This window comes from Teleopsis dalmanni, chromosome 2, assembly GCF_002237135.1.
Source record: "Teleopsis dalmanni isolate 2A chromosome 2, ASM223713v2, whole genome shotgun sequence".
NCBI classification, from domain to species: Eukaryota; Metazoa; Arthropoda; class Insecta; order Diptera; family Diopsidae; genus Teleopsis; species Teleopsis dalmanni.
The window spans coordinates 93405379-93427979 of NC_051847.1; the positions used below are offsets into that span (position 1 = coordinate 93405379).

The 22601-nt window shown below is 30.4% G+C and overlaps 1 protein-coding gene across 1 annotated transcript in view; it reads left to right on the forward strand.

The window, feature by feature from the left end:
- LOC119675084 (serine-rich adhesin for platelets) overlaps window positions 1-5992 on the forward strand; it is an 87793-nt gene extending 81801 nt beyond the window's left edge. The window contains exons 3-5 of the mRNA XM_038086273.1: window positions 709-2107; window positions 2336-3994; window positions 5933-5992. Of these exons, the coding sequence (XP_037942201.1) occupies window positions 827-2107; window positions 2336-3994; window positions 5933-5992 (3000 nt within the window). The 5' untranslated portion in view covers window positions 709-826. The remainder of the gene's footprint in view (window positions 1-708; window positions 2108-2335; window positions 3995-5932) is intronic.
- Window positions 5993-22601: the final 16609 nt, after the last annotated feature.

Genomic DNA, 22601 nt, shown 5'->3' on the forward strand with positions numbered 1-22601 from the left:
GGTTCATTCACATCAACTATGTACAAGAGGTGAAAATCTTTTTCAACCAAACGCATTGTATATATACTGAATCCAAAAAATATTACTGCACTTATTATGCTAAACATGGCTTCTTTATAAACGTTTGTCCCACTACCACGGCAAATAGCAAGCATACTATGGACTGTAATTAGTAAACTTGCTCCAAAGACTCCACAAAAAATCATAAGGTGAGGAAACGGTTCTCTTTCATAAGAATATCCTACAATGTGTTTATTTAAAGCAACAAAAATCAAAATCAGTTCAAATATTTTGTACAATAACCAAATTTCTTGCATGGTTAGCTCTTAAAGTTTTTTGTTTATTTATAAGAAATAATAAATTTTTTACCAAAACTCTTTTTTGACACAAATTTCTATTTAAATAAACTTTTCTATTTAAATAAACTTTTCTTTTGAATGGACACTCATCGATTCAGTTGTTTTAATTAATAATAAAAACAATATGTAGTTTTAGGAATGTTGTCAATTCATGATGGGTGTCCGTTAATGAGAGTTTCTACTGTACACATTTTTAATATATTTAAAATTATGGTTTTTAAACGCATTATAAACATGACAGTAAATAATTAAATAATTCCTTTATTTATATTTTTAAATATTTAATTTAAATATTTTTTTTAATAAATAATAATAAAATTCGTTTAATTACTTTGTTTTTCCATTTTAGGCCAATATCACAATGGCTTGGACTTGTTCTTTGGCTAAGCCAATGGCACCAAAATGCATAAAAGGCATTTTCTTCTACGGTTACAACGGTGTATGTCAAAATTTTGAATTGCAAAAACATGAGGCCACCAATGCAATCAGCAGCCTTACAGCAAAATGAAAGCATTATACATCATCATCATCACCAACAGCAACAACAACTTCCACTACATCAAATTCAATTGCACGCAAAATCTAGTGCTTTAACAAGTGCATCAGATTTAAATAGGCAACAAATACGAAAAACAAAATTTCAACAACGAGAAATTCTAGTTGAGAACCAATTAAATTTTGCTTGCTCAGCAACAGCTGCAGCTGCAGTTGATGCATCGCCAACACTACCACAATCCAACTTACAAACGAACTTAGTTACACTCCATCCACAAACATATCAGCAACAGCAAAGCCAGCGACTTTTGCCAAATCGCCACAACAGTCTGGCGAATAACTCTATTGATGACGAAGAATACGATACAATACAATTAGTTGACTTGAGTACTACTCCTCCAAGTGCTGAGCATACATTTGCCAAGTTTACACGCCGTACTGATTTTACAAAACGTGATTCCGCACAACGTTCATCCATAATCAGCGACTGCCAATATTCACGTTCATCGTCGAGTGAAGATGGTAGCTTAAGCAGTGAAAGATATCAGAGCTGTTCACGTTCCAATATATTTGATGATGCTGCAGAACATTTCATTATCAATTTTCCCGGTGATTCAGCGACGCATAATCAAAACGATAACATTGTGAACCTACCATTATCAGAAACTGAACCACTTCTAACGAACATCGAGTCGGCACTACTAGATAAAAATCGTGCAATTTGCTTACGAAAGAATAGCGCTTCATTGATTTATACGAAAAAGGAACAATTGAAAACTCCTACTACAATTACAAAATACAATCCTCCACCAAATCCAAATACAATAAAAAATAATAATTCTACGCTGCAGACAGGAATAGTGCAAGGCACATCCGCTTTAAATTCACAACAGAAACACTTGCAGGAACAGAGGCGGCATCATTTCAGCTTTCATTCGACTTCAGAGTCAAATCGTAAGCAAACAAAACACTTACCTGCCACATATTATCAACAGCAACGACGTAGTCTGCAACTAAATTACAACAACAATTTAGTAACAACTTCAACGTGTAGTGCTAACAATAATTTCTCTTGCTCATCGGGACTTGAGACTGGTAAAATTAGTAGTGTACTACATAAAAATCGTAGTAACGCTTTACCTGCTCCATCCATACCAACAGCTACGGCCTCAACATCACGTAAGCAACACGCGTACTCCTGGTACGCTCCAGTATACAGTGCACTTGAGGAGGAACTAGAACAAGATTCTAGGGTACGTATATAATTATCTCTAAAATTACACCTATCTGTTTTGAAAAAGATTTAATCGTAGCACTCTGCCGAGCAAAAGAATTCTATTTTAATAGAAGTTATAAAAATTTTTTTAACATTAAAAATTTCAGTTAGAATTTGTTATTGGTTTTTTTAAATTATGAAGTTATATTGTTAAGTTATTTAACCTTAAACATAAATTTTAATTATGAGTTGTCTGATTTTGCAGGACTCCTCGCCGGTACACAATCTGGCTAATATAAGGAAACATCACTATCAGCATCGATCTGTTAACACTTCAACGTCCACACCGGATAATGAAACGGTTGCGCTGCTAGAAACACGTAACCAAATTAATATTCAAGCCCAACTGCACACGGAAGCTTCACAAGACAAGGAAAAATTACCAAGGAAGCCGATTTCGACAATACAAGTACCCGATTCATTGCCGTTGCAGAATACACTCAACGTACGTACAAACAGCTTGAGTGGAAGTGGTGATTTTAGTAGTGTTGTAGCTCCTAATAATTACGATATTGAGGGCCCTCATGCAGGCTCACTTGGGCTTGCAGGGGGCCCATTGCCACCGCGCAAGCGTATTAAGAACTTCTTTAAATCATTGGTGGGACTTAAATCGTCAAACGGACGCAGTGGGGGAAATGCAACGAATAGTTTTAGTGTAGATAGCACTAGTGCTGCAGTTACCCTACAAAGGCCCGTTTCACCTGAAATACGAATTACACGAACGCCATCTGAACAGAATTTAGTTGTAATACGAACTCCAACTGGAAGGCAAATTGAAACGTACAAAAGTTCAGAGAAGTTAGTAAATGGGGTAACGCAAGGAAGTACATCATCTTTAAACGTGGTACAGCAAAAGATACGAAACATTTTGCGAAGAGAAGACAGCGTAAGTAGTTTAAATCATGAGAAGTCACAATCAGTTGTGCAATATAAAGGACTTCGTAAATGTGAAACGATGGTTGCATTAACACGCCAGGCTAGCTTGTGTTCGCCAGTATTGGGCGAGACTCAAACTGATGTGGCTGGTACACACAGAACAAGCAGCGGTATCTTTAATGCAAACGGTGTGGAACAAATACGACCGCTCAATCGTCTACGTACTAGTGCTACCAGCATTAATATGACATGCTCACGGTGTTCCAGTTTGTTATCTCTAGCTGCATCAACTTCTCGTTATTCATTAAACGTTGCGTCCACAAGTGGCGTTTCATTTGCAAATCCTACATCGAATTGTGTACCTTTAATACAAAAGAGTACTAATCATCATCCGCAAGAACTACAAGAACTGTTCAGAGGCAATATCAAAAACTTTCGAAATATTGATTCCAGCCATGGTAATAGTCATGATAGTATGGTTGAAAATGTACCGAGTAATATTGGTACTGAACCCATCTCCAATAAGCTCAGTAATAGTTATATTTGTTCTCGTAAAAGTTCCACTGGTGTCAATAGTACACATAGCAGTACTAGCTTAAGTCCGCCATCCAATTTAACAACAGCAACGCTTAATTCCAGCATACCGCCATCTGCAACAATCACACCCACCACACCTACGCCCACCGCCCCTACCGATCCACTACATACAAGCAAATCTTTGGAAGTAGTAAAATCGTCAAATAACCATACATTACATTCTCAAGTTATTCAACTTCCAAAAGCACCCATTCTTGAGTCTGTGGACAGAGTTGATGGATCAATGACGATAGCTTCTATGCCACCAAAGTCGAGTACAGAGGAAATACAACGACGACTGAATGAGTCATTACCTTTTCAAAGTTTTACGTGTAAATTATGTCTTGTCGATGTTGAAAATGTTGACGATTCAACTACTCTGGTTCAGTGTGGCTGTCTTTTTTGCACAGAGGTGAGTTTAAATAAGTTTTATTTTATATAATATTTAATAATATAATTTTATATAATATAATTTTTATATGTTCATAATATGGACATTTTTTTAATATTATAATGGTATTAATAAATGTGGTAATAAATGCAAATAGTATTTCTACTTAGTTATTTTCACTTGTGTGTGTTAGTGAATATAACTAATAAATGCGATTAAAAGATACGCATTTCTTTAGAAGGATTCTTCAGAGGAAGTGTATGAAACACATTTTCTTAATAAAAAGAATAAAAAGAATATGTACGAATATTCCCCATCACTTTCTCTCTTCAGTTCCAGTTTGCTTCAGAGAAGTCACAAATTTATATAAAAGTAATATTTTTTTCATCCAATTAACATTGATGTAATATTTATATAATTTTATTATATTTATTATAAGAATGCTAATAGTTTTTTAATGTGTTCAAATATGGATATTTCGAGATATCTATAGTGAAACCAATGACAGATATATCGACCAATAAATTTGTAATGATATTCCATATAAACCCCAATTTTTTAATTATTGTAGTTCTAGATTTATATATGTAAATTTGATAGGATAAAATTCCTTTCTTCATCCTTTTTTATAATACCTTTAACTTCAAACATTCATATTACAGATATACGTATATACTTTAAGAACATACCCCATTAAAGTAAAATCGCTCTGTTATATGAACTATTTTCGACTATTCCTTTCGTATAACACTTTGTTCACTTAGTATCTCGACGACCCCATAAATTTTTAGTTAGAAACTTAAGAGGATCTTTTACCCTTCAACGTGGTTGGTTACTTCATTCAGCTTCCTGCAGCATGTTTCTATTGTTAATGACGTTTCCACAGCGGGATGTTTGCATTGGTAATGACCGTTCTCCAGCGGGATGTTTGTATCAATGATGATATTCACGAAAAAAGTTTTCGTCAATAATCTTGCATTTATCGCAATTAAAAAAATTAATATATTAATTCAGTAAAAATCAAATTTATACTAATTTTTCCTCCTCTTCATTTCATTTTTCGACATTTTATTTTACTTCATTTTATTTTTGTTTTTTTGTTCATGACTCAGAATTTGTGCCGCCTAAATAAATATAGAATCCCTAAAATTAACTTTAATTAACTTTGTTTTATAACTTAAGCGTTTGTCGTATTAAGTCCCCTAAGTTTCATCATTTTCTTATATATTAATGAACTTTAATTACAAAGATGATGAAGCTTTTTCATATTACATTTTGTTGTGTCATGAAATCCGATTGCGTTTTTTTACTCACAATAAGCACAATTTACTGATTACAAAATCAACAGTGTGTGAAATTTGCAAACTCTTAGTTTACGTTGCCAATAAAACAACACTTTCTTCCAGTCGTGATTATAAATAAATATATTTTTAGACTTTAATACCATCGTTTTCAAAGTTTTGAATTTAAAATCTCTTTAGAAAATCTTAAAAGATGAAATTAAATTCTTATATAAAACCAAATGCCTTTAGAGCCTTCGTTGTTAAAGCAAATATTGCAATAAATGTAAAATTGAATCAAAAAGTACATATAAATAATTCATATTTACAATTTTCAAATTGAACAGATGTATTAATAACAAATATCTTTATAATTATCAAATAGAATATTATTAATAGCGTTTTCGATTGGTAAATCTAGGGTCATTTTTTTAATACAAATACTCTTTTATTGCACTTTTAGTACACTTCTCATTTTCGATTAACAAATCTAGAGGGAAATGTATAACACTTGAGATGCATTTATAACACTCTAGATATTTTGCCAGAGTAACAATATTATCCTAAAATTAACAGCTGTTTTATTTAATTTGACTGATTTGATTCGATATATGTATTTGTGAAAAAATATAAATGTCTACTATCACGTTTAAAAAAGTGTTATATTACTCTTTGACAGATCAAGAGTAAATCTGAATTGAATCCAGATTTACCAATCCACAACGCCATAAGTAACTAAATTTTATACTGCAACGTAGAAATCTCGATCCTTTTCATGAATTTAAAGTATTTTTTATTTTATTTATTTTCACTAGGTACATCTTTCGGTTCAACTACTGGGCACGCTTCTATTACACTTTTCGTGGTGTCAACCTCCTCTCTTCGAAACCTACAAGTTTTATTAGAGTGAATTCCTATTTGAGGATTACAAGTATCTATAACGATTTAGATTGTAATAGCCCTGGTAGATTCCACTATCCAAGTATAGACTTTTCCTCTTCTCTCTGGAGGAAAGGAAACAAATTTTCTTTGATCAAGCCACAGGATGAATCATGGCTTTCAAACAGCGATTTTCTCTGTAATTTCGTTATTGTAACCTATGGGTTATTTTTGAACTTATAAAAGAAACTAATCATCACTCCATCATCAGTCCTAATGGCTTAGGAATTAAGACATATTGCAAAATTAAAGTAGAGGTAGAAATTGTAAATCTATGTTGAAATTATTTATAAAATTTAATTTTATTTTCATAGTAAGAATGAAAGGATTGACTGACTTCATTTGGAAAGTACAAATCTTTCTTTATAATTTTTCAAAATCCATATTAAATCACTTTCATATGCATACGTTGTAATTTTGAGCATTATTTGTATGATTTGCAAACAATATTTCAATCAGTGTTTCATATTTCAATAGCATTGTCTTTAGCATAAATTTCTGCTTAAATAATAGATGTGTTTTTAAAGTAAATTTTGCAGAATGAAACTATTCATTCGTAAAAAAACATTTTTTAATAGAAAAGCTGTTTCGAATTTTACTAAATATCCATCATTGATGGTCGTTTTGAAGTATTTCTTGTATTTATTTTTATGTAAATAATTTTTTAGACTCCTACAATCAAGGCTTAAACTTGTACCTGTTCAATTTTGAAGCTCAGTTTTATTTTGCCAATCGTCGTCCCAAAGTCGTACTTGGTTTGTATTGTTCTAAAATAGAGTTTTGTTAATTTTTCCTATAGATTAATTAAAGAAAACTTTCTTGCTTTGTTATATTGCAACAAAATTCTAAACCAGCTGTGGAAAAATTTAATTAATAAGTTATAGTTTTATAGTATTACGTTTTGATCTAGTGCTCTTAAGTATTCAGACTGGATGCATAGACACCAGTACCTACTGCTTTTTCAGTTAGAGAGCCGCTTATATCCCAATGTAGTCATGTTGTGTAATCATGTGTAGATTTAGATTATTCGAATAATTTTTATTATGAAGTTCAGTACAAATATTTTTTAAAATTTAAAAAATAATTTTAAATATAAATTTCATGCAAATTTCTTTAAAAATGAAGGACTATAGAGTGAAACTTTGATTGAAGAAAACTATGAATTTCGATTTACAATTTAAAAAATTTAAATATTTATTAATTTGTAAAATATTGCACACATCCAATTATTTTAAAAAAATATATATTGTTATATATAATTATCTAAAACGAAATTACAGCAAACACGCAATGTTGTATGCAAAATAACTGACTCTCAAGTCGTTCGTGTTAAATCCTTGTTGAATAATAATTAAATGCTGTTCCACTTGATGCTTATTAATCATGTATGCAAAAATTGTAAACTAACATTACTTATTTTTCTAAATTATTAATTTTAAAGTTTCACCATTACGTTTTGAGAATAATAATACGAAGTTTTCTCAAATCGAATTTTTTTCCACTGAGATAGTTGTTAGCATCACTTCCACTTAATATTGTGTGTTGTTCTGTGTGCACGATATTTTTTGATTCAGTGATTTAACAATTTTGTCAATCTCATAAGAACACAGCAAACATCTTGAATACACAAGGCAATATATGGTATGTACTAACACGGATCCTGATAGATGTGTGCAGCTTCAAAATAAACATCAGGCTCTTTTGCCATGCCTCTTCAGAAACGGAGTATGGAGGAGTACGGAGTATTTGTACTCCATTTTGTGTGTTTATTCAAAGCCATTTCGAAACAAATTGTTGCTGTGTACGCCTGGGAAAATCTGTGCTATGCAATCCAAATGCTCTCAATTTTTTTTTTGTTTTTGTTTAACAATTTTTTATATTTATTTTTGTACTAACAACGTTGGTACACCATTGTTTATTTATGTTTCCTTTAAAATAATCTATTTTTTTTTTTTGCTGTTCTCATATTGTTCAGTCTTAATATAAATATCATTAATGGAATTTTTTATGCGTGTGTGCTCCTTTTATATAAAGTTATTTAGCACGACATATAAAATTCCGTTTCCGTAGTTGTAGTGATTACTACAAAATACACACGTGACAATTAAATTACTCAACCTATTTTATTTATACGCTTCTATATATTATAAAATTTATATTTTATATAAAATTAGTGTTATATTTATGAATTTCTATGTATTTGAGTATCTGAATGCACAGATTATTTATATTAATAATATTTATGCTTAACACACTACAGAAGAGTTTATTAAAATCCATTTAAAGTGCACAATAGTGCAGCAAATAATAACTTTAGGCTCAATTATGAACAAAATGCATTTTGCATCAAAGTGTAATTCACTCAGTATGAAATTGCTTGAATAATTTTGCACAGACAAATATACAAATGAAAATTTTTGATCTACTCACTCAGATTATTATAAGCGATAAATCTCTTGACTTGCAGCAATCAAGACGATTAGCTTCCGGCTTGACCCATTATTATTTCATATGCTGGAATCTGATTTTGTCTAATCATGAAATCATAATTTGTGCACTTGGATTTATGTTTAATAAAGTTATTAGTAATTTTAAATCACATTTATTGCTATTTAGCAATAAATTTAAATTTGTGCTCTTGTACACATAAAGAAAAATTCTTCTCTTGAGTTTTGATAATTTTTTATTTAGTATATGAGGTCGCAAGCAACATTAGTCGGAAATTTTCAAACCTTAATTTATTCGTCTGTAAAACAATTATTTTATTATATACTTATTAATTCATAATATGAAATTTTTAATTTTAGTTCTTTATATGCCTAAAAATAAACTAAACACAAAAATAAAATAAATTCATAAAAAAATTAAAGCGTTCAGTGTCCAGTTTTACATGCCTCATTAAACATTCGTTATTAATTGATTTAATAACTGATTTTAAAATTTTAATAAATTACACTGAGATTCTTATTTTTAAATAATTATTTATTCGTTTTTATTTACTTGCCACTAATGGTTTACTTATGCTGCTTCGTGGGAAATTCCTTCAGGCAAACTTAATTCGCTCCTTCTAGTTATGTAGTGGGTGATCGTGCTGGGATATGTCCGTTTCACAATAATTCATAAATTTTCAAGGATTTGAGCTTTGTGTCCAAAGATACTCAAGAGACCAAATATACTCAATGACCATTAATCCAGTCATATGGAATAATTGATATATAAAAGCCTTAAATTAACATCTGAGCTAGAGCATAAAAAATCAGAATATATATTGAAAAAAATAAATCGACTTATATTCTTTTGTTAAACAGAAAAACCTTAACCATAACAAAAGGAGTTTTCCAAGAGGTTTTAATCTTGGATTTCAAGAGGCTTAGCTTAATTCATAAAATTGTGAGGTTGATTTACTTTTACCTAATGGGAAGTCGTTTAGTCTTTCGGTGTTGGTCGTTAGCTGACTTTTTTAGTCTATGTACGAATCAAAGCAATTCCTGTGGTACTACAAAGTGCCATTATTTGAACTCAAGTGGGTTTTCTTAGATATAAGGTTGCCACTCCAACCTAACCTAAATTACAACTTATCAAACATCTTTGAGCTAGAATTGTGGGCTTAACATTTAAAAATCCAAAACCTAGAAAAATAGACGAATTAGTGCTGATAAATACAAACAGTTGCAATATTTTTAAAGTATAATTTGCATAAATTTTGAACATAAATTAAAATTTGACAATTGGGATGTTAAGAACTCTACCATTTTGCGTGTATATTATTATATATATATTTAGACTTAATTCGGTCTAGATCTTTGAGAACTGTATTCGAGTATTTATGCAACTTCTTTTGGTTAATCTCTAAGTTTTGAAATTAAATTCGCAGTAAGATATTCTTTTAATTATTCCATACATTGTTTAATTAAATATTGAATATTTTAAGTACAATTCTTTTTATTACAATAATACTGTTTCAAAAAGTATATATGTTCTAATAAAATATGTATATACTATAAAAATCGGAACAAATTTTTTACGAATGCTTAAAGAATATTTTAGCTTATGTAAAAACAATATTTTAGAATGAATCTAGAACTTTAGAATCTATATTGTCAATTTCAATAAAAGAATCTATATTTGTTTATTAGATACAGTTCATTGATCACACATGATTCCCAAAAAACATTTCAATATTTTTAATTTTAATACAGTATATGATTTTAATCTGCAAAAGAATTGTGTATAACTTCTCTTCTACGTGGTTAACACTACGTGGTTAAAAATCACAGGATAATATAAGTCTTCAGCCATTATCTCAAGCCCTTATTTTGACAGCTACTACAAAAGTCTTTACAGGAATGATGTTGGACATTAACAGATTGTTATAATAATATAATTTCAACCAAAGTTGCCGTGGTTTATGGTTTGTTTTATATGTCAGAGTTTTTCTGTTGCGGATGTTTCGAAGGAACTAGAATGACTATTACATATATTACTGTATTATTATCGGAAAACACTGACCGTACTTGACCAGCTTATTAACAATATTGATGTAACGCTTTACCCTAATTATATGAACTTTACTTGATTTACTGATCTGATTTAGAGCTGACCGGCTAAATGTACTGATCTAAATTTCATCTTTACGTTTATGAGTGATTTAGTAAGAATTTAATTGTCCGTGAAAATAAAGACATCAATATGCAATTTAACATTGTTGCTTAGTATCATATTGTTTTATAGATATTTCTAACTTCGGTTTAAAAATATTATTTTTTTAACTTTTTTTATTTTATTTTATGTTTAAATATTTATTTTTTCTAATTTATTCGAAATTTATTTTTTATAAAGTTATACAAAAAACTATGCAGTGATACATTTGAAAATAAAATCTGTTATTATTCTAGAAGTTACCTAAAAACAAAGCAAATTTGTTCTTTTCTTTAACAAAATTGCATCCGAAAATTATTTATTGTCCTAACTTAGTTTTGTGTTCTCTTTTTGTTTATTTGAAAACTTTTTAATTTTGTATAAAATGTTTTTGGGGAACAAATGTACTATGCTTTAGTCATTTGATTCATTGTTCTACTCTGTGAGTTTATGAGTTTGTGAGTTTGTTATATAAAACTTTAGGAGGTGAATAATAAATATCTGAACAATGCGTTTTCTCGAACAGAACTCCAAGCACTCCAAGCAAAACGCAACATAAAGCAAATGGCATAAATTTACCAACGATTTACCATGTCAGTTTTCAAATCAACACAAAGCAATTCAGAATGGAAAATGTGCTTGCTGCTACTGCTCTACAATGGTCAGCAATTACAATTACCCAAAAGGACACTTAAGCACGCAGCTGTAGTAGCGACTACAGCACCACTTGCTAGAGGAGCAACAGGGATGAATGCAAAACGATCCTTTAAAATATGGCAGTAGTTGGCAAATAAGCGAATAACTTTGCCGGAAAGTGGCAGAATAGTGTAGATTTAAGTTATGTTATACCGATGCCCGATGGCTGGCCGTGACTGTTGCCTTGGCAGCGCATAAATTCGAGAACTGCATGCAACAAAAACAGCAGCCAACAAAGCCACTATCCGCCTATTATTACCATTATCCTTTAACCGACTTTATCGTTTCGAATCTTATTTTTTCCAATAGAACGCTAGCTGCTAGACTGGCCATCCGACTAATATTACATCATACGGAAATAGGCACTCAAGTATGCGCATTTACTGCGCTCTGCCCTTCATTTTTTCCCTTCGTGTCTGTAGTCATTTAGCTTCTCGAATTGTTGCCAAAAATAAAAAAGTCACTCGTGCATTCACTGCATACATTTAGTGTTATGCGGAGCACAAAGTGGATTTGTTTTAGGAATTTATAGGGATTTATTCGAAATTTTCAAATTAGTTACGAGCGCTTTGTGCATAAAATTTGCGAAAATTGAAATATTCGAAAAGTTTTCAATTAGAAGTGCAAAACGGCTGACAAATGAATGGACCGCTTTCAGTTCAATTGTGCAAAATTCAGTTTGTTGCATATTTGTATTTCACAAAAACAAAAACCAAGCCAAGAATCACATTTTGTAGCAATTTTTAATATGCAATTTAATGCAATTGTGAAACAAATGATACCGTAAGTCGTCCTTTGACACTAATTCAACTACTGGTGGTGTATCATTTTGACTCCTATTCCTACCGATGTCAACATTATTATCACAATCCTCCCAAATATCAATCACGTAATGATTGAATGATTTGTATGTTTGGTGAATGTGAGTACGGCAGTTGGCAAACGTCATTGCGTTGCGTAATTGATAGCAAATGCCATTTCGATTATGTGGTCTCATTTGCCGTCACACATACGACCGCACATACATTCACAGATTGCAGTACATTTGCAGTGCTTACGTATTGCCTGTCAGCAGATTTTGATTATGTTTGTACATTTGCTTACGTATCTCATAATGTAGTACAACAAGTTAAGCTTAAATTATGCAAACACGCCTGGATGTATGCAACGTTTTTGGCTCGAATTATTAATGTAATAAATTTATTGTTATCACAATTACAACAATTTATCGGATCACGTTTAAGATTTACATACGCTACCACATACACCATATTGTTGCATTAACCAAATATATATATGTACATATATAGAGAATAGTGTAAGAGGAATCAAATTTTGTAAAACTTAAATAATTTACCTCTATCTGACGCTAACATATTGATAAATGCTAATTGGTTTATTCGAGTTGGTATCGAACAGAACCTCACTGGTCCATCATACATTATATATTAATGTCGAATGTTCATACGCGGATATCTACATATTTTTCTTTTGTTATAAGTTTATTAAACTATAGATACCGTACATGTTAAGCTTTATAAACTGCTGATCGGATTTAACTCTTAACTGTACAAGAGTTTTCTATGTAAGAACTGTAACTGAAGCATCAGGTCGTACAGGTACTATATCCAAAAGTCAACATATTGTTAATTTTTACTATTAAACGGAAATCTGAACCTTTAGATACTAAAGCATCAAAATTTATATTCCAATATTTATATTCCAACTAAATAAGATTCGAAAAATACATTAAATTTTATATACTGTAGGTATATATATTTATATTATATTTTTCAAAATATATATATTTTTCAAAATAATTAGAATCAGGTTCAGATATATCCGTTTGTAGTTAAGTTATGAAATATAGTCATCCCGTTAATATTTATGGGCTGTTCCAAAAATCCGTGTTAGTTTAAACAGATAATCCGGTTGAAATTAAGAATCTTCGACATTAACTTAACATACATTTCTCGGACTTTGTAAAAACGGTGTTAAAATCATATATTATTTGCAAAATCATTTATTGTAACTTTATAGTTTCTAACTAAATTTTTGTAATTTTTGTGGTAAATAAATTAAATTTAAGCCTTAATGTGATTGGATTTTAAAATATATGTTAGTAAATCTAAACTATTTCGTTTCTAAGTAATTATAGATTAAATTGTGGAATTATTTTTAAATGTTTCAGTGGTTTTTAACCGACTGCAGTAATAAAACCAAATTTTCAGTCTCCTGAAATAATTGACTGAGTTTTTGTCGCTTCAAAAATACTGAAAAGCGCGAAAATTTCAGTACGAAACGGAAAATAAATATAAATTCAGAAATGAAAATTTCGTTGAATAAATAGGATTTTTCGTTTACGGAAGTAACAATTTTCCACACATTTCAAGCACTTTAAGTGGACTTTTAGATGATCATTCAGGAAAACAATTATAAAGCATCGAGTACCCTTTTAAATGTAAAACGTTTCAAAAAAGAATATTTTTTCCACGACACTTGTTTTAAATGAAAAATTTATTAGACTTAAATGTGCAAAAAAATAAAAAAAAGTAAACTCAGCGAATTACGTACATTAAAAATGGTAAATTTAATCTTAAAATGTGGGGAATTTGTCAAACAATTTTTTCAGTCCTAATTAGGGTCACAAATCAATTTGAGAACGACAATACATGTTCTTTGATTTAATTAACTCTTATTACAGGGAAATTGTAATTTTTGTTTTAGAAATTTAAAAAATAAATTTTTGTAATTAAAATTTTTTACCATAATGAGATATTTTATCTATTCTTAGGTTTATAGATTTTCACTACTATTTTTAAAATTGAAACAAGTCTAAAATAATTATATTTTATATAATTATAAAATAACTTTTATATTCTAAAATAAAAGTCAACTTGTTATTTACAAAATATACAATATAGTAATTATCTATCTAAACTGAACATCTATTTAGCATACTGATTAAAATTTATGGTTGCAGACATAATCAATCAATACCACTTAACTACGATACAACCAGAGAATGTTTATATCTTCGACTAATCAAACAGCAAATAATGCTACTTTTCATATTTTTAGTTTTCGAACTCCCTTTTTCGCGAAAACAACAACGGAGCTTCTTGGCGGCAGTATATAATCGTATGTTTATATATACAAAGTTCATGTAAAAAAGTGTCAAGCAGGTATTGAGATCTGTTTGGACATATGGCTTACAACTATGGAGTTGTACATGTAGAGAATTTCAAAACAAAATGCTTAGAGTCATTACTAATGCTCCTTCTGTATACTTAATACAGAAGGACTAATACGTTGGCTTAAACGAACTTAACCGTTTGATTTGTTATCCTAATACATTAATCATTATAAGTAAGATATGTCATTATAAGTATTTAGATTAATGTCGACTTTTATAAGTTCCCGCCTTAGCAATATTGCTAATTAGTTTAAGTAGACTAGGTGTGGAATGTGGAATGATCGTAGAAAAAGCGAATAGTAATCGGTTGTTATAAAGAAATAGCCAAAGGTTGTAAGTGATGCAGATCAGCACGTGTCAATTTAGTTTCGTGATGAAAAGTAATTTATTTTGAATAAACTCATTATATATTTTCTTTTAAAATTTGAATATATGTAATTATAATGAAGCTAAGCAACGCTGAAGGTGCTACAAAGGTTTTCAATAATATAACATTTTTCATTAGTTGCTGCTCATAACAGTTCAGCATTTAATAACAATAATTATTAATAATGTAGCGATCCACTGAATTCGATAGCAACAAGGCTGTAAAATCAACATCTTGAAAAATAATATCACCATGTAAACTACTATGCAAAGTTTTTACCGGTTTACCTAAGAGATGGCGCCAACGAAAAGTACATAGCGTATTAATTTGATACAAACGTCGCATTGTTCGTCTGTCAAGTTTGTGTCTGAAAAATAACATTTGCGTCACGTGATGCTTTTCTTATTTAACCAAAAGAAAAAGGCAGTTAAAAGTCATCGTATGGAAAACATGCTCCATAGAATATAATATATAAGACAGGATTTCGACCATTTAATAGTCGGGTTTTCTATGTGAAAGACAGTCAGCGCTCTTGTAGACCACAAATCTTCGAAGACTCACGGAATTATTGGATGATGACCCAACTCAAACTCCAAAGCAATTGACAAAAGCTTTAAATGTGTCACAAACAAAAAATCAGCAGATGTTTATGAGGAATGGGAAAGATTAATAAATTAAGAATATGGCCCTCAAAGAAAAGATAGAAAAAATTGAAAGGCTGCTTCAACGCCCAAATAAAAAAAACTATTTTTGTATCTTGGCTTTCACCTGTGGAAGCCGGTTCTTTAAGACCACTGCCGAAGCGCTTCCGCGAAGTCGGTACTTTAAGATTATGCTTTGTGTCTGGTGGGACCAGAGCGGTATTGTAGATCATGAATTCTTAAAGCCAAGCAAAACAGTTACTATATAACGTTACTGTTATCAAATTATTGATATAAACTTTTGTTCCAACAATGCGCCGTCTCACACTACAAAATCAATGAAAGACACTTTGAAATCGCTTGGATAAGATATCATTCCACATCCAATGCAATCCCCAGATCTTGCGCCAACTGATTGTAACTGCTTTACTTTATTGAGGCACGCGCTCGCACAGCACTTCAGCAATTTTAAGGAAATTGGAAAATAGCTCGAGGAATGATTTTTCGCAAAAGATAAGCAGTTTTTCTAGCATAGTATTCTTAAATTACGTGACAGATAGGCGAAATGTGTGGAAGCTGATGATCAATATTTTGAATAAAAAAAATTAACTTCCCTTGAAATTTACGTGTTGTTCTTACCAAAAAAAAAATTCATATTCTACTGGTAACAGTTTGAAACACAAGACTAGACACTAATATTAAGCTAAGTATTCCTAAAAGTTCTATGAACTGTATGTTGCTTGCATAAATCCACAATCTCATATACCCTGATATTTTAACTTCTGTAAGATATTCTTAAGAGAAAAGACATATTTTACTCACAGATTATTGTGCAATTCACCGTAATTTTACATTTCGGTTGCGGTGATTTCTCTTAGTCCTTAATAAAATATATAATAATTCCCTTATTAAATAATTACTACTTTTTTCTATTTTTTAATTAAAAGAGTTTGAGTTCAGTCTCGAACCTGACCTAAGCAGTATTGAAACTCCAACTCAAAAAAATAAATCTTATGACGGTAATGTTCTTCTATTAAAATTGTTCTTCTTCTTTATCAACAATTTCTTTATTTAAATAAATAATTTTAAATTTTATAATATGGTTTTGAAGTATCAATAAATGTTTTTAATTTTAAATTTAAAAATACATATATCTTGTAGCGATTTCCAATCCTCAAACACAAGTGTCACTCTTTAATATTTAATCATTTTCAGTTAAGAAATATGTATTAAAACTTTCGAAACATAAATAAAATCCAATAATTCCATATTAATTACTTGAGGCTTGTATTCTGTCATCTCCGACTTTTTCCTTTTGGAGTTTTATCAAATTGAAAAATGGCTTCATCAATTTAGTTTACACTTTTTATTGCCATTTTTCGCACATCCAAATGGCTTCATTATTATCGGCATGGTATTACTCGAGTCTGGTGCTCTGTTATTGAAAACTCCGGAATGCTTCATTGTTTGCATTGGAGTTTTCTCTACGCGATTTGCATACGAATACAGGTCACGCTTCATCCTATTTTTGCCGCTGTGGGTGTGTAAATTTTGAAATTTTTTTTTTGTATTTTCCATTATTTTTGTTTACTATTTTTGATTGTACAGAACACAAAGTTTTTATTTAGTGCATGTGGCTCCCCGGGGTGAATCCAAATTTTCAAGGCTGCAATTTCTGACAAAGCCATTTTCAAGTTTGAAACGTTTTACTTTACGACTCCCTTGGTTGTTATTAGCCTCTTTATTTTTATACGCTATGCGTTCGGTGAAGTGGCGTTTTTCAGGCGCTGTAATTTACTTACAACAGAACCCATACAGGGTTGAACACCCTAAGTGTTCATTGTAACGCTTGAAAATTTAAAAATGTTTGTAATATAACACCTTAGTAATTCGATATATGTATACAAGGTGTAGTCATTTAAATCGTTCATTTTATTTTACTTGTACGGAATTCTAATCTCTTTTAGGACGTATAAATAAGTAAGTTACTATATTAGAAGTAACGAACATTCAGTATTTAATTTTAATTTGCTGAAAATATTTTTTGAAAAAAATATACGAAAGCAACTCTTTATGAATCATTTGGATCATACAATCTTGCAATAAGTGTTATCTATACAAATCAATGTAAAGATAAATATATTAAATGTAAAAAAAAATTCTGCACAAATCGTCTTCATGTTTCGGGATTTGTATAAATATTCGTTATAGCGATATTTTTCTAATATTTTAATTCTTCGTTATATAAATTTACCATAACCAGTCATCTATTACTAAACTAATGTAACTGACCCTTTTCGCACCTTTAAGATGATATTGACCCATTACAACAGATAGCTTTCATTCTAGATATTTAGATTCTAGAATCTAGATATAAGAGATTCCAAGTTATATCCAAGTTATTTTTCATACTTTGATTTTTTGTCTCTGATATCATTATTCTTACTTTTAATAAGTTTGTATGGGTTAAAATTTTTTTCATATACTGGTTAATAGTACCGATTTAATAACTTCAAAAATAGAATTTATACAGGATTATAACCATTTTATAGCTATTTTATTTTTGTTATTTTATTTTAATTAAATTTATTAAATTCGTTTAGGTTTAAGCTTATATCAGTCTGAAAGTGTGAATTTTGGAATAAGTTATTTTTTTTTGGCTTATTGTTTGACATATTCACTTCTCGATACAGAAAAATCAGCTATTTGAAAGGAGAACGAATGTAAACACTTTTAAATGACTTATTTGAAATAAGTCATTTTCGGCCAGTGTAAACGCCATATAATACTTGCTTATTAATACTTTAGTTATTGTGTAATCCGTTTTAAAGTAATCAATCATCAATAGGAGATTACCAAACCCAAGAAATGGCTTCAAACTTCACGACTGACAGATCAGTATGCGTCTCCTTGTAAAACGGAATTCTTTCACCCTTTTTATTGTACACTTTTGATTGTTCTTTAGTTACGAAAGTGTAATAGTATCCCAGCAACATATAAATTATCGCAAAAAGCCTATCTTGGTTTTCTTCAACAATGTCTTAGATATATTTAAATTTTTGTTTTTTTTTTGAGTAACAATAAATAATAAACATAGTGATTCAAACCAACTAGTGACAAAATACTAGCCAACAATTTAAACTTTGTAACATTAAGACCTTAAGACCAGAGGTCAGAATACTTTCGGCGCTTAAGACGTTGCGTGATACGATGTTTTGACAAGTATTGCTTGGTGATTCGATAAATTTCTTTCTCAACCCTTTTTATTCCCAGATCACAATGCATTTCAGAATTTCTTATGTCCCACGTTGTGTTAGCATGAAGTTTTGGAATTTTTGTAATAATATAAATTGAACTAGCGTCCAGATAGGATGCACATGTTTAAATGTTTGCAATTTTTATTTTTTTTTTTTTTGTGAAAGCTTTTTCATTTTCATGTTCTAAATTCTATTAAAAACAAAAATTCCTATAAGCTCAACAGGTATTCTAATTTTTACTACCTCCTAATATTGTCAGTTATAGTGGTTTTTGGACTTCATTAATTAAGTTTTTATTATTCCATACAATCGCACAAAATCCCATTAAAGTTAATGTAATTTGGATTAAACTTGTAGCGATTGTATTATTTTAAAAAAGTTTAATCACAGCGAATTCTCTATTTATATGAATCATTTTAATTTGACCAATGAAAAAATTTTTAAAAATAAAAAAAATATTTTCGTTCTGAAGTATTTGCTTTATGATTAGTCACAGAACTTTTAACACACTTTACCTATAGTTATAGGTACCTTCAACATCATTTATATTATAATTTTTTGTGAAAAAGGATTATGATGTTTTAATTTATTTAATACCTTAGTTTATTTTTTTTATAACAAATCATTACATAAACCAAAAAATATGGTATTCAGCAACAAATTCATAAACTCAAATGTTTATTGTTATTTTTGTATCCTCTAATGCACAATGAATATTGTGTCTTGAAAAAATATAAAATTGTTTTGTTTTGTTTCCAAAAAGAGTTCATTTAATATTTAAGTGTCAATAGAAGTTATCTATCTGAACACAAATCGAATCTTTATTGTTCCGATGCTAAGCAATTATTTAGGAGAACAATTCCAAGTGTTCTTTTATTTTTGTAGTTTTTTTGGATTGACCTCGGAGCGTGTACTTTACTCTATACGAAAGTATTTCATTCTATAAACGTTACTGTTAGTATTAATGGATTAAACTACTCTAAACGAAGTTTAGATCTTTTTGAAATGAGTCTAGTTAAGTTTAGTTTACATATTACACATGAAGTAATACCAAGTGTTCAACATTTTTGGAGTTTAATCTGTTTTCCTCATAGACAGAGTTAGGCAATTGAATTGTTATCAATTACACATCGGTATATCTGTCGAATTGATATTGCCAACTACACACATTATATATCTGTCAAACTAATATTGCCAACTACATGAAATTCATACGAATGACAGCTGTTTTTATTTTTTTTACAAGCTACCACTAGCATTTCCGTCTAAGATTTATAGAACAAAAGTTATTCGAAATGGAATTCAAACGTTATAGTGTGATTGCGTTATATTTGACTGGAAAATCACAACCGGGTATTGTTCGTAAGCTCAAACAACTAAACACCTTAAAGTGAATAAAATGTTTGCGTTTTGTACCATAAATCGCTATAATAGTACAAGCAGCGTCGCCAAACACTATGTTGGTGGACAACAACATCACCTGAAATGGTTCGGAAAGCTAAGGCTCAACTTAAAAAAAAACTATGTTGTAGGGGTGATCAACTGGTCATTTTTTAATCATTTAAAGGTTGATGGGTGAAAGTGACCACATCGGGCTAGAGTAAATGAATACTGAAATTTTGATTATTTCCACAAATTTTTGTGATTTAAATCAATAAAAAATAATTTCACACTAAAAAGATGTGGTCGTTTGAATAAATCACACTTCAATCGCCTAACCCTGTTGTATGTCAGCATGAATTGTATACAGAAATGCTTTGAACAATATTAAAGTTAGGATTATGAGTTTGTAATGTTAACCCACATTCAGTACATGGCAACCACACTTTCATTTACAGAACTGGACAAGGACAAAAGTTGTTATTTAGGTGCTGCAGCTGCCATTAAAAAATGTATTAGATATAAATTTAAAAATGCTTTTGGATGCTTTGGCATGTAATATATGTACACACTTACCCGCCAACTTATACAATTTCTTGAAAAGTTGCTCTCGCAATAACCCACACAAGAATGTTTAGATCCATTTGTTGTGCTTTATGTGTGCATATATCACTTTAGCTTATCCACTGTACAAACACCCACAAAATTTAGTGTGCGATATATTGTACTTCATCTTATTTAAACTGACAACATACGCGCGTAATAACCGTATTTACATAGCCGAAAAAGAGGAAAAACAGTGGGAAAGGAAAGGAAAGGAGAGGAAAGGAACTATTGTATTTCTAAAATGTGCAAAGTTGTGCTGTTCGTGGATTTGCCCGCACATGTTGTAATGCATGTAAATTGTAATTTATAGTGTACGGTGCAAGTGAGTGCTGCGAAATTAGCACTTTACGCTTTGAGTGCAACTGCATGAGTTCTTCTGCCTTTTAAAGGTACATTGCACCGGAGCTGCATTTGTAGGAGCAAACCATTTGCTCTTGCACATGAACAAAGCAACACCCAACCTGGAAAGCAGAAATTCATTGCATTCATGTTCCGGGTGTAAGACCCTTTTTTGGCGAACATGTTACATTTTTGTGTTTACAAAGTTGGTTGGGATGGAGTGCGATAATAAACGTCTATAATTTTGTGATGTTTTCTTTGTATTTTTATTTTAGAATTATTAAATTGAAAAAGTTTTGGTTAATATTTTTTAATGGAAACCAGAAAATTTTTTTGCAAAATTAAAAACTTAGTTTCCCACAATGCATAAAAATAATATTTACGATCCTTTAAATTTAATTGTCCGAGTTGCAAAAGTTTAATTTTAAGCATAATTAGTTCACTTCTCTACAAAAGCACTTGCAAACCATTCACAAAAATAATAAATTCTCTGGAAAAAAGGTTCGGAGCACATAAATAGTACAAGAAAGTTATACACGCTTCCATGCCCCACCCAAAAAATAATCATAATCAACATTTGCGCATACAATTTAAGCACAGCTACAAAATCTCCAAAAGTGACATCCCAGGATCGGGTTAATCCAATATATCATTTTGGCACTGAAATGTCGTTTTTATTATTTCTGGTGTTTGGTGTTATTTACTCTGGTTTGTTCCCTGTGGTTCTTGGCACAGATTTACACAATTAAGTGCACAAACTGACTGTATTTCTGACTTATGTAAATGCATTACTTTCTTGTATGTACGGCAGAGACATGTATGGGATTGTGTAACACAGAGTTTTGTTATATTTAATGCATGAGAACAAACAGTAATATAGTATTCCTCAGCTACTGAAATCGTCTTGCAAAAATCCTGTTGCTCATGCATACTTCTGCACACTCCTGCAAATTTTTGTGTGCACAAATGTGCAAGTGTTGCCAACAACAAAGTTAAGAAAACACATTTTACTTCCGCTTCCAAGACGAATAAATATAAAATGTTAATTTACTTAAAGGACTCAGTAGTACGTAAATAATGCCAACATATGAATTATGTATCTAATAGCATAATTATATAGTAAGTTATATTATAAAATACAGACTAATACTCACATATCTCATACACTGTAATATTTCACATAAAATGTTAACAAATTGCTTAAAAATTCATTAACATAAGATAAGAATTTCATAAGGAATATAAATAATGGGTATTTGAACCCGTATATATACTTATTAATTTTTTAT